Genomic DNA, 15,591 nt, shown 5'->3' on the forward strand with positions numbered 1-15,591 from the left:
TGTCGCGATTAAATGATTGCCGGCGATCGAAAAAATAAGATACGGTTCGATCAAAAGGCGATCTTGTGTACGATGTTACATAAAATTCCAATCATCAATCAATTCTTATGTGTTAATATAATTTGTAACGTATATATTACAAAACACTTAATGACGAAGAACTGTCCTATTCCTATTAAATTTAAAATTGTTCGTTATGAAACCGTGTGTGGAAAATTAACAATTTGAGCGGAAATTTAAGCGATGAAGCGCGAACGCATTATTTCCTGTTAATGAACGTCAGATTCTGATTGTCAGATACACAATTGATTGGATCGAGTTCGTGAACGTGCGTCGGATCGATCAGTCGCGCTCGAATGAAGTGCACGTGTTCGGCTGAACTGTCCCTCCTCAACATGACTTACGTTTGGCCTATCCGTAAATAAAATGCCTAATTATAAATAGCGGCACATTCAGGGGAAGCTACATCTTCCCCCGTGTATGTACATCTTTCTTTCTATACTCGTTTTTGAATCAATATATATTATGTTCTTTGTTGAGAAAATGTTTACATTTAAATCTCGAGGAAAACTTAAGAAGATAATATATTCTAATTTATTAAATAATTTATTTGCAAATTCCGGAAAACGAAAAGCTATTCCGTATTAGAATGAAATTTGCAGTTTTTTGAACAATTATTGGATTTTACGCTCATAATGAAAATTAATCGGACACACGCTAAATTACGATTCGCGACGCGCGTGCCAAGGTATTTTTGGTACGCGCATGTATACGTGACTTTTTTCCAAGGTCTGATATTACATCCGAAAGATGAACTTCATAAGTGCGAACATTGTCTGAAACTTGAATACAATTTCCACCGTTTACTCGCAGTTTTCCTATTACAGAGAGACAGTTTAATTTATAAGAAATCAGAAATTGTATATAAATTAATATTAAATACAAGAATGAATAAGGAAATGATTGTATAAAACGTATCCTCTTATTGAATGCATCCCGCCATCATGTGTAAAAAGTGTTCGACTGTCTGCATAAAAAAATATAAATTTCTACGAAATCATTATATTACATATTAACTAAAAATTCCGAAGAGAATATTACATTATTAATAAAACTCGTAACGATATATATTTAATACATTTATATTGTATACTATGTTATCTATAATTATCTATAAAAGCTGCTACGGAATGACGCGATGATGTTAAAATACGTTTTTTTTTTATCTCGACACTTCAAAGTCAAGGAGGTTCAAGATACCACTTCACAAATAGAGACCGATCAAACTGTCATCGAATTTAAACATTTTATCACCTACTTTTTCTATTTCAAAACATGGCTCACATCGAATCTATTTTTCGATTAAATTATACGAATAATATACAAGTAAGTAAGTAACTAAAACAATCGTCGTAGAGATGCACAGTATATTTCTTCTTAAGAAGGTCTCACGTTCGAATATATTTTATCTCACATGATTGAGTGATTCCCTATCAGCAGTAAACGAAAAACTGTCGACGAAATCGCATCTTCTCGCGGATCTCTCTTATTTCATTTAAAATCATCATCATTCTGCAAAAGCATGTTGCACTCGGATTGTACAAAAAAATTGTAAAGATAAATTGCGAATAAATTATGAGAGTAAATCTCTCTTGCAATTAAATGATCTCGTTATCTTTTTTACGAATTCTAACAAATGTAACATCTCTTCTTTAAAGCAAAGTCATAATTACGTCTGAGAGACGTGCTTTTTGCTTTCCAAATCCGTAATCGACGCACATGCACAACACATACCTGATCCGAACCAAATGCCGAGAGCTGATAAATCTTATTAAAAAGGAACACTTTAAGCACTAGGAATCTAACGAGATATTATTGCTGTTAACATGGCGGTCAAACTCTACGTCGTTGAACTTGAATTAATTTATGTGATTGCCCGCCTTTCTCCGCACACAGATCATAATACTCATCATAAGAAGCGCTCAGAAAAATCACTCAAAATTAATTACAAATTTCTTGCAAAACTGAAAAATTTAAATATCCACTGGCTTAATTCTTATTGTATCAGAAATTGGACAGTCGTGACAAATAATCGTCTCCCAAAGTCGTTAAATAAATTAACCACACATTTCCCATAATCCATATAAAGAAGTACGCATCAATCGAACACTTTGGAACGAGAACAATCGATATGATTTCCCAATGTAGCACTACAGGAAGGAATCAAAATGTCACGCTGTGAACGTTAACTTTACACTTCGGATCTCTTTTTCTTCCTCTGCATTGCAGATTCCGCAGACGTTCTCGTTCCAAAATGACAAGTTAATCGCGATCAGAGCGTTAACCGGTATTCGCTGCAACCGGGACCGATCTTACGTGCGCACGTTACAGCAAGGGGCGGCGGTCTCTCCGGATCGGATCGACACGGCGCTCCCGATCGACACGGAGCGGTTCGCAGGCGATTACTGACGTTTATGCCGTCCGCAAACCGGGAGTCGAACACACGTCGAAAGAAGTAACTCGGATTCGTGAAGTTGTCCGAGAATAGTACGCGCTCCCTCGTCGGCCGAGGGGCAGGGGGCCGGTCTATATATAATACATACACGCGTCGGACTGCCGAGCCTCCCCCTCAGGAGACGCGTGCGAGAGGAGCGGATTTATATTCGTATGAGGGAAACAAGAGAGCAAAAACGAATCCGGTCGTCCACCAGCTCGCTTGACACTGAAGAGGAAACTAAAACGGTCATTGTTACGCGTCGTACATCGCGGGTGATACGTCGTGATATTGAATTGCCGGCACCAGGAACTTGGATCTTCAACGCACGCGATAGCGGTTTTAGCGGTCGCCTCTGGGAAGAAATCCTTCCTGTAGGAAACGTCGCGTCTTACCGCGAAACTTCGCCTCGGCGCAAGCGTTACAGATTTTTCGCATAGAACATTCACGATATATCTCAAACAATATATATATTTCGAAAGATAGAGAAAACTTGATATTTCTTATAAATTTAGAGCTATCTCTAGCATTGATTGTGCTATTTGAGATGTAAGAATAAATGTAAATGCTAAAATGCGAAGTTATTATGTTCCTAAAAACATTGCTGAATTGTTCGAAAGGCGAAAAGTGACGAAACGCTGGCTCGATAGAAAAATTTATTCTTAAATTAAGTCAATCTCTTTTCGCTTGTCCGAACAATTTTGCATTTTTTACATTACGCACATTGGTCCGCATGCCTATCTATAAAGAACATGACCCACTAACGCGCATCGTTTGAAAGGTAGAAAAAAGTCGCGTGCGCTATGTACGGGACCTTATGCTAAAAATCGTTGCCCATATATGGATATGCTCTCTCTTTGCGAGACGGCCAAGTACCGCGCGCTTAAAGCGACTTGGCTGTCCACTGAAAGAGTTTCTACTTATAAAGACGCGGCGACCATACATGGGCTAAAAGTCGATTGCGCGCCTTTGCTCCTCCCTCCTTTCATTACGCCACGCGCAATCGGCGAGCCTTGAGCACGATTCAGTCTTCGACACGTTCGACACGAGGATTACTGTCGCTCTGTTAGAATTTGAAGATTTGACTGAACAAGAATTGACTGTCAGGCACTTTTCGATAACAATGATTAATCAGATGATTGGAATTGATGGTCACAATCTTACCTGTGAATTCTAATCATCGTCCCGCTAAACGATGCTCAATAATGACAATTAAGAAATGCCACGTAAATTGAAGATTACATTATAAACATTTAATATAGACAAGTGCATAGTTAAATAAAACTTCAGAAACTCTCGTCGTATATCACAAAAGAATGCATAAAAAGATTTTTTCATTTCTCGTTTCAACATTTATTTCTGAAGTTTTATTGCATTAAATTAAATTCCATATTTAACAACAATTATCACAAATGAGCAAAAGATTTACAACAATATATATAATAAATAATATAACTAAAATTACGAAAGATTTTCATACGCTAAAATGTTGAGAATAAAGATACAATTACACAAGAATCATAAAATTAGGGTTGTTGGAAAGATTTAATAGAAAATATATTTGTTTTACATTTTAATATAAACCGATTTAAATTTAGCAGAAATAAATGTATATACAACAGAATTAAAAAATTAAAAAAGGAAACTACAATACATATCAGACTATGCATGTACATATACATATACATATACATACAGAACGCGACTCGCATAGTAGTCAGCTTCAACTACACGGGGGTGATGCAATCGAATATTTATTATTTAGCACTGGACCGCGGAAACAAATCATGAACGCATAATAACTAATCAACGTAAGTTATAATCAAATATCACAAATAAATAAACTGGAGTTCTACATTGTACATTCATGATATAACAAAATTGATAAGTCCACAAACACATGTTCCAACAAAAATTAGTTTCGAAATGAATATTTCAAGACGTATTTAACCGATACAAATCTATATATCAGAATTATCTCTCTTAGATCCTGATTTTGCATAGATGCAGGACAGATATTAAACATCTAACACAGGTAAAACAATACAAGATGATTATATATATATATATATATATATATATATATATATATAATAATCTTGTATTGTTCAACTGCGGGATGTTTTATTTGTTGCAGCTTTAATTTGTTCATTGTTCACAGTTATGTGTATATATTATCTAAATTAACATCATTTAACTAACGTTATCAAGAATCTCGTTAAAAGGAAGAATATATATATATATATATTCTTCCTTTTAACGAGATTCAGATAACGGCTTTAAAGTTTTCATGAAAATACAGAATCTTACCTCGCCAAAATAATAGTGCGTGAAGTTTTTTTAGAATCTTGATAACGTTAGTTAAATGATGTTAATATATACACATAACTGTGAACAATGAACAAATTAAAGCTGCAACAAATAAAACATCCCGCAGTTGAACAATACAAGATTATTATATATATATATATATATATATATATATATATATAATCATCTTGTATTGTTTTACCTGTGTTAGATGTTTAATATCTGTCCTGCATCTATGCAAAATCAGGATCTAAGAGAGATAATTCTGATATATAGATTTGTATCGGTTAAATACGTCTTGAAATATTCATTTCGAAACTAATTTTTGTTGGAACATGTGTTTGTGGACTTATCAATTTTGTTATATCATGTTATATCATTTAACTAACGTTATCAAGATTCTAAAAAAACTTCACGCTCTATTATTTTGGCGAGGTAAGATTCTGTATTTTCATGAAAACTTTAAAGCCGTTATCTGAATCTCGTTAAAAGGAAGAATATATATATATATATATATATATATATATAGTTTTCATGAAAATACAGAATCTTACCTCGCCAAAATAATAGAGCGTGAAGTTTTTTTAGAATCTTGATAACGTTAGTTAAATGATGTTAATTTAGATAATATATACACATAACTGTGAACAATGAACAAATTAAAGCTGCAACAAATAAAACATCCCGCAGTTGAATAAAAACATGTAGAAAAGTACCGCGTGTGTTTAGGAGTACGCGTATTTGTATACGTGTGAATATTAAAATCCAAACGCTGTGAAAAATTAATGTGGAAGCTACTTGGATATGTTCTGTTATATAAAAAAAAAAGATCGTGTAAATGATTTCCCACCTCGAGTTGCCCCGCCACGAAGTTATTGTTGTCTTACATTGAAACTACAGATTCCCAGTCTTAATCATAAGCCGACGATAATGATGTATCGTCGTATCGACATGCAATTACGCTTTTACAGAAATTACCGCTTTCCTCGCCGCCTCATCCAAGTTGTTAGCCGTGACAATTGGCAATCCGGAATCAGCTAAAACTTTCTTGGCTTCAGTCACGTTGGTGCCTACGAGAAAAGTTTACGTGACAAAAGTGTGACGAACAAAACGGAGAAAGAGAATTTAGATATCTTACCTTCTAATCTTACAACAAGCGGTATTTTCAGTCCCAAGTTACGCGATGCCGCGACAATTCCCTTTGCTATTGTCGTGCAATTCACGATACCGCCGAAAACGTTGACGAGGATAACTTTGACCTTTGGATCTGCGAAATGAAAATTCGATTGCACATCGTGTTCACGCGTGAGTCGTTTTGCATGTTGCAATACCTTCACTGAGAATCCTAAACGCCTGGAAGACTTGGTCCTCCTTCACACCACCGCCGACATCCAGAAAATTCGCTGGCGATCCTCCATTTAATTTAATAATATCCATCGTAGCCATAGCCAGACCAGCACCATTCACTGTATGTGTAAAATACAAAAATTTCTGCTTCAATATATTTATAATAGCTAATCACATATCTACAATCATGGTTGTAACATTTTCTATGATAATATTGCTATATAATAACTTTTCTATTTATAATAAAATAAAATAGTAAAATATTACATAACATATATATAATATATTCTACGTATAATATTGTTATAACTTTTCTATTCATAATAATAATAATAAAATAGTAAATTACACTCTACCTAAACACCCTATGTTGCCGTCCATACCGATATAATTCAAATTAAATCGCGAGGCGTCAACTTCCCTGGGATCTTTCTCACTGACATCCTCCAAGGCAAAGAGGTCCTGCTGCCTAAATTGTGCATTATCGTCGAACGCGATTTTCGCGTCTACCGCTACCACCTGCTCGTCAGTTGTTTCTACCAGCGGATTGATCTCGATTTGCAAAGCGTCAATGTCCACGAACAGCTTCCATAAATTTTTCAACTCGTAGATAGCTCTCTCGAGGACATCCGGACGCGAGAATCCCAAGAATACGCATACATCCCTTGCTATTTCGTCATTGATTCCCTGATAAATGTCCAATGGAACGGTTTTAATTTGTTCAGGACGTTCTGCAGCAACTGCCTCGATATCCATCCCACCCGCCGGAGACGCTATCAGCACTGGACCATTATGCTGCCGATCCATGAGTATACAGAGGTAGGTCTCGCGCGCGATCTCCACCGACTCGGCTATCATGATTTTCTGCACCAGTATACCGTCCTTTGAGGTCTGTTTGGTAATAAGCCGATGACCTAACATATTCTTCACATAATTTGCAACGGCATTACGGCTAGCGAAACCAAAAGGAGGGACAAAAACAAGTTATAACATAAAACATTCTCCACTAGAAATAAAACAATTATAAAAGATATATAAGACAGGCAGGTCTGACATAAATATAAAAATAAAGTAAAAAGCTCTTTTGTCTTTTATTAACTGAAAAATGTTGCCTTTAATGGTATATAGAGACTCATATGAGAATTATATAATGAGAGATCTAATGAATATTTTATTATAAGTACAAATCATAATAAAGATCTATATATCAATAAATAAAAGGTTTTGGTTCTTTAATATCTCTTATGTATTTCTATAAAATATTATTTTATTAATATTATTATATTAAAGTTTCTATGAAAATATTATCACTACTTACTCTTTGGTAAGGTGTACACCTCCTTTAAATCCATTGTCAAACCAACCTTTACCACGACCACCAGCCAAGACTTGAGCTTTAATGACGTATTCATCCGCATCTGCAAGGATAAATAAAATGTAAGTTCTGAAATAAGCAATACGCATAACTACACAGATTGCGATAAAAATTGTAAAAAATTCGTAACACGTGTTCCAACGAATTATTACATGTTTATTCAATAACATGCTGTAGGGAATATATAAAAGACAGATAGAGAGAAAGAGCAAATATAATTTGATCGTATAAATACAAAAAATCTGAAAAATATTCGTACTCACGTAATTTTGCCAGCGCAGAACCCGTCTTGGTTAGGTCGTCTACGATGGCAAAATTCTGTACTGATACACCGGAGTCCCGTAGAAGCTCCTTACTCTGATACTCCATCAGATTCAAATTCCTCGTGCTCGACACACAGACGATTTCTGTGGTTTTTCTGAGGAGCTGCGTTGAACGCATCGAGCGGCTAAGAACTCGCAGCATGATTAACCTCCAAGTCTGAACGCACTCAAGACAGTTTTTGTACTCTCAGAAATCCTGACTAACTGGCTTAGCTTACTTAAACTTGTATATATATATACACATCCACAACTGTTTGTGACTTAATATATTATTATCATCACGAGATAAAAAATCTCAACGAGATAATCCGGTTATCACCAGTTATCACGCGACTTTCTGAAAGGTCTGAATTTAACTGATTTAACTGCCGAGTGCCGCATGCTCGATATCTCGAACGCGTGGAGATCCATAGCGGTCAATACGAATAATATAAAATATATAAATTTGTGTCTTGTAAAATACAATATATATAAGATAAAATTATTCATGTAGATAATTATAGTATTTTCTTTTTCACGTTATCGCAAAACATAAAAGAATAAGGACAATTATTTGTCATTAATTTTTGTGTTTGAAGTTTAATATATATTAAAAATATATGATATACATATATATGTATCCATTTTTATAAATACGTTTTAAAAAATAAAAATTAAAAAGATATAAATTACGCCAGTTATAAAACTGTAAATATAAAAGGCAAAGGATAACGATGTTACAAATTACATCATATATAATGTGATGTAAAAAATTATATTATATATGAATATGTTTCCGTGATACAATAATATATATAAAATAAAAAAAAGACAAGCTGGACAAACAGATCCTCATGTTGTGTTTAGTACCTCTACTTAAGCAACCGATATTGATTTCTCCAACATCGATTCTAAATGCTTAATCGTTCTTTATGAACTTTCATTATCTCTGTTATATATAAATTATTATTATTTATACATTATGACATAGATAATGGGCATGTTCATAAAAGACTGCCTTCACTACTTAATAAAAATGTATTGAAATGTAAATATATAATTCCTTAAATATAGAGTAATTGGTATCCGAATAATAGTATATACTACATCTAATATATACTTATTTATCTTATAGCATATAGAGCTGTGAACACTATTATGGTTTATATAAACTTTTCTTATATAATATATCTGAGCTATTCTAATACTGTCATATATGTCTTTCTTTTTTTATAAGTCAAATAAAATATTTATATGTAAGAATAATTTTTTAAAATAAATGTTTAAAATGTACAGTATATGCAGATTTGGCAATTTATAACTCATTAGTATCTTATAACTGATGTTATGCAATTTTGCATTAATCAGAATTCAAATAATTTAAATCACAGTATTAGAATAGTTCAATAATTAACAAACATTCGCAGTATTGTCAAAAGTAGTGTTCATTTCTTATTTCTGTATAAATGGACGGAGAATTATGCTGCTCTAACGCCAGGACGTTACATGATCCTTATTTTTTGTTAATACTTATTAATTTTTATAAATTCTTACTCGTTATTATTAGTAAATTATAGCATATTAATATATGTTCTTCAATGTTGAATATTTTCAACAATTTTCCCAAGCAGATCTTTTTGTTTCATTCACTTTTTCATCAAAGATTTCTATCTTCTCTCTTTTTGCATCAGATCTAATTGCATTCATGTATCTCTAGATGCACACATTGTCATTATCTTATACAAGTGATAATTACAGACCAATTAAATATTTGTAATGTCAATGTGCTCTTTGCCTTGGCAAATAGACATCAATGTGCTCCTTGTATTTAACACAGGCGTAACTAACTGCCTGATACAGTACAACTTTGTATGCCGTAAAGTAAATGCAATTTTTACACGAGATACTGATTTGGTAGACATCTGTGCAATTTTAAATGCAGAACTATGTCCAAATAATTTTTCAATGATACGCTATTCAACGTGTTTGTATATGGTGTATCCCAAGTTACTTTGCTCTTGCTTTGAAAATATACCATGAGATGAGGTAGAATATTACAACTCTAAAGTTATGAAAAGAGACTTGGCAGTTTTTCAAACAAAAAAACGTGCGCGCGAAGTGTTTGAAATCGTATCATTATAATATAAATCTTGATGAAAAGTATTAAAAAAATGTATAAAAATTGTTTGTAAATATATAAAAATTTTGTAATACTTTGTGTGTAATACTCTGTGTGTTCAGAATTAGATGCATAATAAATTATACACTGTTTATGAGTCTTTTAAATATCATTAATGTCTCTGTCAAAAGAAATTAAATAGAGTATTCTTTTTGTTATATAGAAATAAAACTCAAACTCTCTTTCTCTCACTGTGTGCATTATTCCAGTGAAATATCAATATCAAATCAATTTCAGTCTCTTTCTAAACGTATAGTATCGTGGTCCTTCTTAAAGCAAAATTGTGGAAGTACTTAAGCGTTGAACTGTCGTTAAGCTTGCTGAGAACAAAAGTGGCTGTCACTTGATATCATTAATGAGAAGTAACAATATCAATTCTTTGCCAGTCACTAATACGGTTACTCCAAATGGAGCATGAGATTACTTAGGCGATTTAACAAGTAAGAACAGATCGACGACAAATTCTGCTAAACCGAATTCAGAAATTCGTTTTAGTCTCCGTTAAATTTCCAAACACATGTCAGAACACATTGTATGAAATTTACAACCGTTAATCGTTACCGTATCCTAGAATTACTACAAGTTATTTTACACTATACATAGCCGTAAACTCGCAGGAGCAATAACATAGTTACTCCCAGAGCGGCATCCAGGACCTTGCTCCCGGCGCTGCTTCTGAAGGCAGCGGCGTCGCCCATCTGGAATGTATGAGTGGGACTCGACATCCGGCCATCGCCGCCGTTGCTGAATGCGAGCACTCTCAAGTGGTAGGCCTTGCCGGGACTCAGGTTCTTGATGTCGGCCTCGAGCTTGGAGCCGCCTGGTATAATCGTGTCGTTCGCCGTACTCATATCCTGATCGACCTCCCACACGCGTATCTTGTATCCGATTAGCGGCTCCTCCTCCAGACTCGGTTGCACGTAACGCCAGACGACTCTCACCGTTGACGGGTTCACGCCGTACACATTCACTGAGGATGGCGGTTTCTGCGGCGCTTTGCGGTATGTTCTCTCCAGGTACCGCTCACTCTCCGGACCTTCTCCGGCAGTGTTGTAGGCCATCACCTTCACGTAGTAATACGTGTCCGGTTGCAGACCAACGACCAGCGACCAAGGGCGCGTAGTGCGCGACAAGTAGTACGTGGCATCCTCTTCACGATTGCTCTCCTTCCAGTACTTGATCCTGTGGCCGATCAGCTTGCCTCGTACCCGCTCACGGGTCTGCTCGATGGGTAGCCAACTGACGTTCAAACTGGTGCTATTATAGCTCATGGCGTATACTTGTTGCGGTGCGACCTGCGGCATGTCTTCCGCGCTGTAGACCGTTTCTATTCCCGATATCGGACCCTCACCGATCGCATTAATCGGCTGTACTCTTACTTCATACTCCGTGTAATAATATTTCGGTTGGATCGACACAACGCTACTGCCGACGTTGCCGTATTCCTTCAGGGACAACGACTGGAACTCCGTATCATGTCCCTTGCGGCGCCAGAATATCTTGTAATAAATTCCAGGCCCGTTTTGATCAGCTGAGCTGAGAGGATCCCACGTGATCGTAAGGTCGCCGATCTTTCCTCCGCCACCGCTGATATTTGATGGTGCTTTCGTCGGCTTATCGGATGGAGTGCTGTATTGAGGCGATGGGGATGACGGTGGACCATAGCCGAGTACATTGAACGCCAGCACAGCAAACTCGTACGTGGAGTAAGGATTCAAAACATTCTCCAAGAATGCCTCCTTTCGTCCATTGTATCTATCCGTCTCGATAGCTGTGATATCTGAAGGTAATAATTTATTTACGTGAGATTACAGAGAGCTGAATATAGAGAAGAAGCTTCAAAGCATTCTCAAACGTCTCAACACATTAAACACAATTTAAAAAAGCACTTTAATTTCTGTTTCGAGCATCAGAATAATTTCTAGAAAAAATCATGATTATTAAAAATTGACTTTCCACTTACTCTCTACGAGGGGGAACCACGTGCGATTCCAGTTCGTTCGTGCATTGATTGTGTACATAGCTATAGGCCTGCCATTCCAAGCACCGTCGGTCCATCGCAACGTGGCCGAGGTCTTGACGATGTTCACAACTTGCACACCACCGGGCGGCCCCGGTGGGCCCTCCACGATCACAAAACTTGTGCTTGATATTTCGCCGACGGCGCTCTTCAAGATGCACTCGTACTCGCCGGCCTCAGCAAACGTAGCGTTTATAATGTCCAGGTACTCGCCTTCGATGTTCCAATGCGGATTGTTTCGCAGGTCCTTATCGCGGATACGCATACCGTTGTGCTTCCAGATGTACGCAACGTCCAGCATTTCGTCTGTATGGCCCAAGCAACGCAGCGTCTGATTGTAATTGTACGACATGATTAGGCGTGGTGGCAATCTTTCGATAAACTGCGGTGCTCCTGTAGGGGCAATTGCATAATTAGACATTGATAAATTAACCGGTATGCGCATGGAAACTGCGCAATTTTTTAATTTATATAAATTTATATAAATAAATATTTATATCAATTTATATAAAGAAATGTAGCCATCAGAACGCGAGCAAATGTTTTGTAATTAATATTTAATACATCTCGTGAATCCCTTTACATAAGCTCGCTCTTGCGTGACACCCAAAGTTATCAGATGACCGACTTACGTAGCACGATCAATCGTCCACGAGTCTCGTCGCTGCCATATTGATTGGTCGCTGTGCACACGTACGTCCCCTCGTCATCTCGCGATACCGGACTGATAATGAGGTTTCCTGTTTCCAGGATTCTCCGTCTACCTCCCGATCCAATCACGTTGCCATCTTTCTTCCAGACGAATTGAGGCCTGGGCGCGGCTTCGGGTTTGCACACGATTGTGACGTTACCTCCTTCCGCCGCGTAAGTTTCGGACTCCATAGGCCGTTTCTTGAAAGAAGGTTTCAACGCTGAAAGATTGAGAAAGAGTCACATGGCTTTTACCATCGATGATTGAATTTTAAATTTATTTAAATTGAGAATATTAAAAGAGAGATGGCAATACTCACACAAGACTCGAAGTTGCGCTGATGAGTACGTAGTCTTCAGCTGGTTTCTCGCGCGACACTGATACATAGCCTGATCTCTTTCAGGCTCCAGGTACCTTATATTCAGGACATTATCTTGTACGGTGTAACGATCCCTATCTTCGGGCGGTAGAGTATACATATCCAGAAGCTCACCGTTTCTGAACCAACTGTAGGTGACGTCTGGTATGCCGAACGCTTCGCAGGTCCAAGTTAGATCTGCCCTGTTGTCCATGTGCTTGTCAACCAGCGGGATAGTAAAGTTGGGCGCCGCTTGTACCGTCAATTGCACAGAATTCTCGATTGACAATCGTTCGTTGTACACCCGGCAAACGTACTCGCCCTGATCCTCCACGCGCACTCGCGGTATTATCAGTACTCGATTATAATTCGCTGTATATGCCCCACGTGGCAAAGTGGAATCCCTCCTCGTCCAATTGTACGACGGAACAGGACTATAAAGATTATTCATTATAGTTATAAAAATTCTTCGTGTAAAAGGAACATTTCGTATACAACGTGGGAATGCTTACTATCCAAACGCGATACACTCAAGCCTGACTTCCTCTCCGGCTACCGGCGCTTCCGGAAACGCTTTCGGAAAATTGTTCGGGAACTTCAACTGCTGGAAAGAGGCTGAGAAAGACAATTTAAATATTATTATTACATCTATTCTATTTTTGCTATTCAATTTTTAAAAGATAGTTCAAGATAATTACAGTGCATGTCCACTCTTAATGGAAAGAATGGTCCGTTACGTCCGGTATCGGATGCGACACTCTGAACATTGCACGAATAGTTTCCTCGATCGATCGTTTCCAATGCAGAGAAGTAGAGCGCTCCGTCGTGCGAGACAAACACACGTTTATCTTCCTCGACGAAATTGGGGAAGTAATCGCGCGCCCAATAGTATTTCACGCCAGGAAAATGTTGCGGCGGATCACAGTAGACTGCTTTACCCCAATGATTATCTCCGTGTTCCTCAGAACGTTTTAAATTAAACTCTAGGATGTATCCAAACGACAGCTCAACACTTTCAGATATAATAGTACCGAATTTGTTGGTTGCTTTGCAGTGGTAAGAGCCCCGATCTTCCGCCTGTATAAAAATAATTCAATTAAAACATAAATAATATATTCAAGAGATTAATATAGAATAATTAATATAGAAATAATTATATAATATTATAAATAATTAATATAGAATGGTTTGTGTACACTAATATCAAATTCAATACAAATCTTTTTGTGAAATTATATAATATATATAAAAAAATGTTAAAAATGTTTTACCTGTTCTGGCTCGTAGATGATCAGTGTTCCGCCACTCACAGTATACCTGTTATTTGCAAGGGGATTTATTCTCGTTGCAATAAGTCGGTCGTTCTCATAATCTTCCTTGAACCATTCGTACGTCGGAGTGGGATAGCCTCCTGCCAGACAGCTCAGTGAGACGTCATTACTTATCCTCCTCTTCGACACATCAAATACCTTGCTCACGGGCTGTTTTATGAAATAAGGCCCTCTGGGTATCTGAAGAGGGTTATCAATATCAATACCATATTGGTAAGTGCGGTCATCTTCCACTAAGTTATGAAGGGTGATGATAGACGCTTCGCAGATATACAAAAGTTCCTCCCTGCCAGTGACCTTCTCCAATCCCCAACGTTTAAGAGTATTAGAGAACGAATAGGCCAAGTAATCCCTTCCTATTATGTTATCGTTGGGTTCAGGCAGGAAGGCATTGTCCATGTTTATCAAGGTTGTAGTATCGCCCTCATTCATCCATAGGCCACCCTGGAGTTTCACTCCAGTATACCATCTACGATGCTGTGGATCCTGCCATAGCAATTGATAGAGCACAAATCCGTGTTCCTCCAACGAGTTGATGGTAAGCAGATCACTTTGAAACGCTTGGCAGTTCCTTCGTGCTTCCTCCCGCGGCCTCAGCGGACTCTTGATAAAACGGTAGCACGATTCTTGAAAGCGTATCCAATTTTGGGGGCACTCATACGCTAGCTCGCCGTACAAAATATTTTGCGCAAATGCGGGGAGCGAAAGGATCAGCGAGAACACCACGGTGTTCAATAAGTGAGAGACCATTCTGGACATTTTGCAATCACACAACGGACATTTTAAAAATTCCACAAAATTGTAGCACACGATACTGTCATTAACTCTAATCGAAGATAAGTAGGAATGTAATTATGGAAAAAAACAGGTTATCCGAACCGATGGAATCGACAGCTCAAAGATGACACTCCCCGGTGATCATCTTGTTAACCTGTGTTCACTCCCCGTCCGCTCCTTTCAACCACTCGATCAAAATGCTCACTGTGAAGAATCAGGATTACGATATTTATTTAAACTCGCCGGACCTCGTATAATGAGACGAATTAAACTTCCGAAAGGGGAGAAATAAAAAATGTATCAAATAAAAGCGCAAGCGTTTGACCACCAAACGCGACGCTACATCGCCGGACACTCCCTGTGACGAACGGTGACGGAAACCGACGAATGATGACGAATTAGATACG

At 37.3% G+C, this 15,591-nt stretch overlaps 1 protein-coding gene across 2 annotated transcripts; it reads right to left on the minus strand.

Annotated features, from left to right (window-relative positions):
* Positions 1-98: 98 nt before the first annotated feature.
* On the minus strand, positions 99-15,560 carry LOC105278694 (contactin). 2 transcript variants are annotated; one of them, XM_026968713.1, is made up of 13 exons: positions 14,348-15,560; positions 13,775-14,153; positions 13,589-13,691; positions 13,038-13,510; positions 12,660-12,938; positions 11,971-12,420; positions 10,629-11,787; positions 7,790-7,998; positions 7,470-7,569; positions 6,508-7,103; positions 6,136-6,270; positions 5,943-6,071; positions 99-5,874 (listed from the first exon to the last, which is right to left on the minus strand). In XM_026968713.1, exons 1-13 carry the CDS (start codon positions 15,164-15,166, stop codon positions 5,762-5,764), a joined length of 4,944 nt encoding a protein of 1,647 aa, XP_026824514.1. In that variant the 5' UTR covers positions 15,167-15,560; the 3' UTR covers positions 99-5,761. The 2 variants fall into 2 exon arrangements, 1 of the variants encoding a protein (XP_026824514.1); XR_003406396.1 differs by lacking the exons at positions 10,629-11,787; positions 11,971-12,420; positions 12,660-12,938; ... (2 more) ...; positions 13,775-14,153; positions 14,348-15,560 and having other exon boundaries at positions 99-4,804; positions 5,359-5,874; positions 7,790-10,601.
* Positions 15,561-15,591: the final 31 nt, after the last annotated feature.

The sequence above is a fragment of the Ooceraea biroi genome, chromosome 3 (assembly GCF_003672135.1).
Source record: "Ooceraea biroi isolate clonal line C1 chromosome 3, Obir_v5.4, whole genome shotgun sequence".
Taxonomy (NCBI): domain Eukaryota; kingdom Metazoa; phylum Arthropoda; class Insecta; order Hymenoptera; family Formicidae; genus Ooceraea; species Ooceraea biroi.

Bases quoted from the DNA above. Each gene is read 5' to 3' on its own strand.
- LOC105278694 (XM_026968713.1), bottom strand. From the start codon at position 15,166: ATGTCCAGAATGGTCTCTCACTTATTGAACACCGTGGTGTTCTCGCTG. The intron at 12,939-13,037 runs GTGAGTATTGCC...TCAATCTTTCAG, and splicing joins AGCGCAACTTCGAGTCTTGT to CGTTGAAACCTTCTTTCAAG. The intron at 6,072-6,135 runs GTATTGCAACAT...TTCATTTCGCAG, and splicing joins GTTTAGGATTCTCAGTGAAG to ATCCAAAGGTCAAAGTTATC.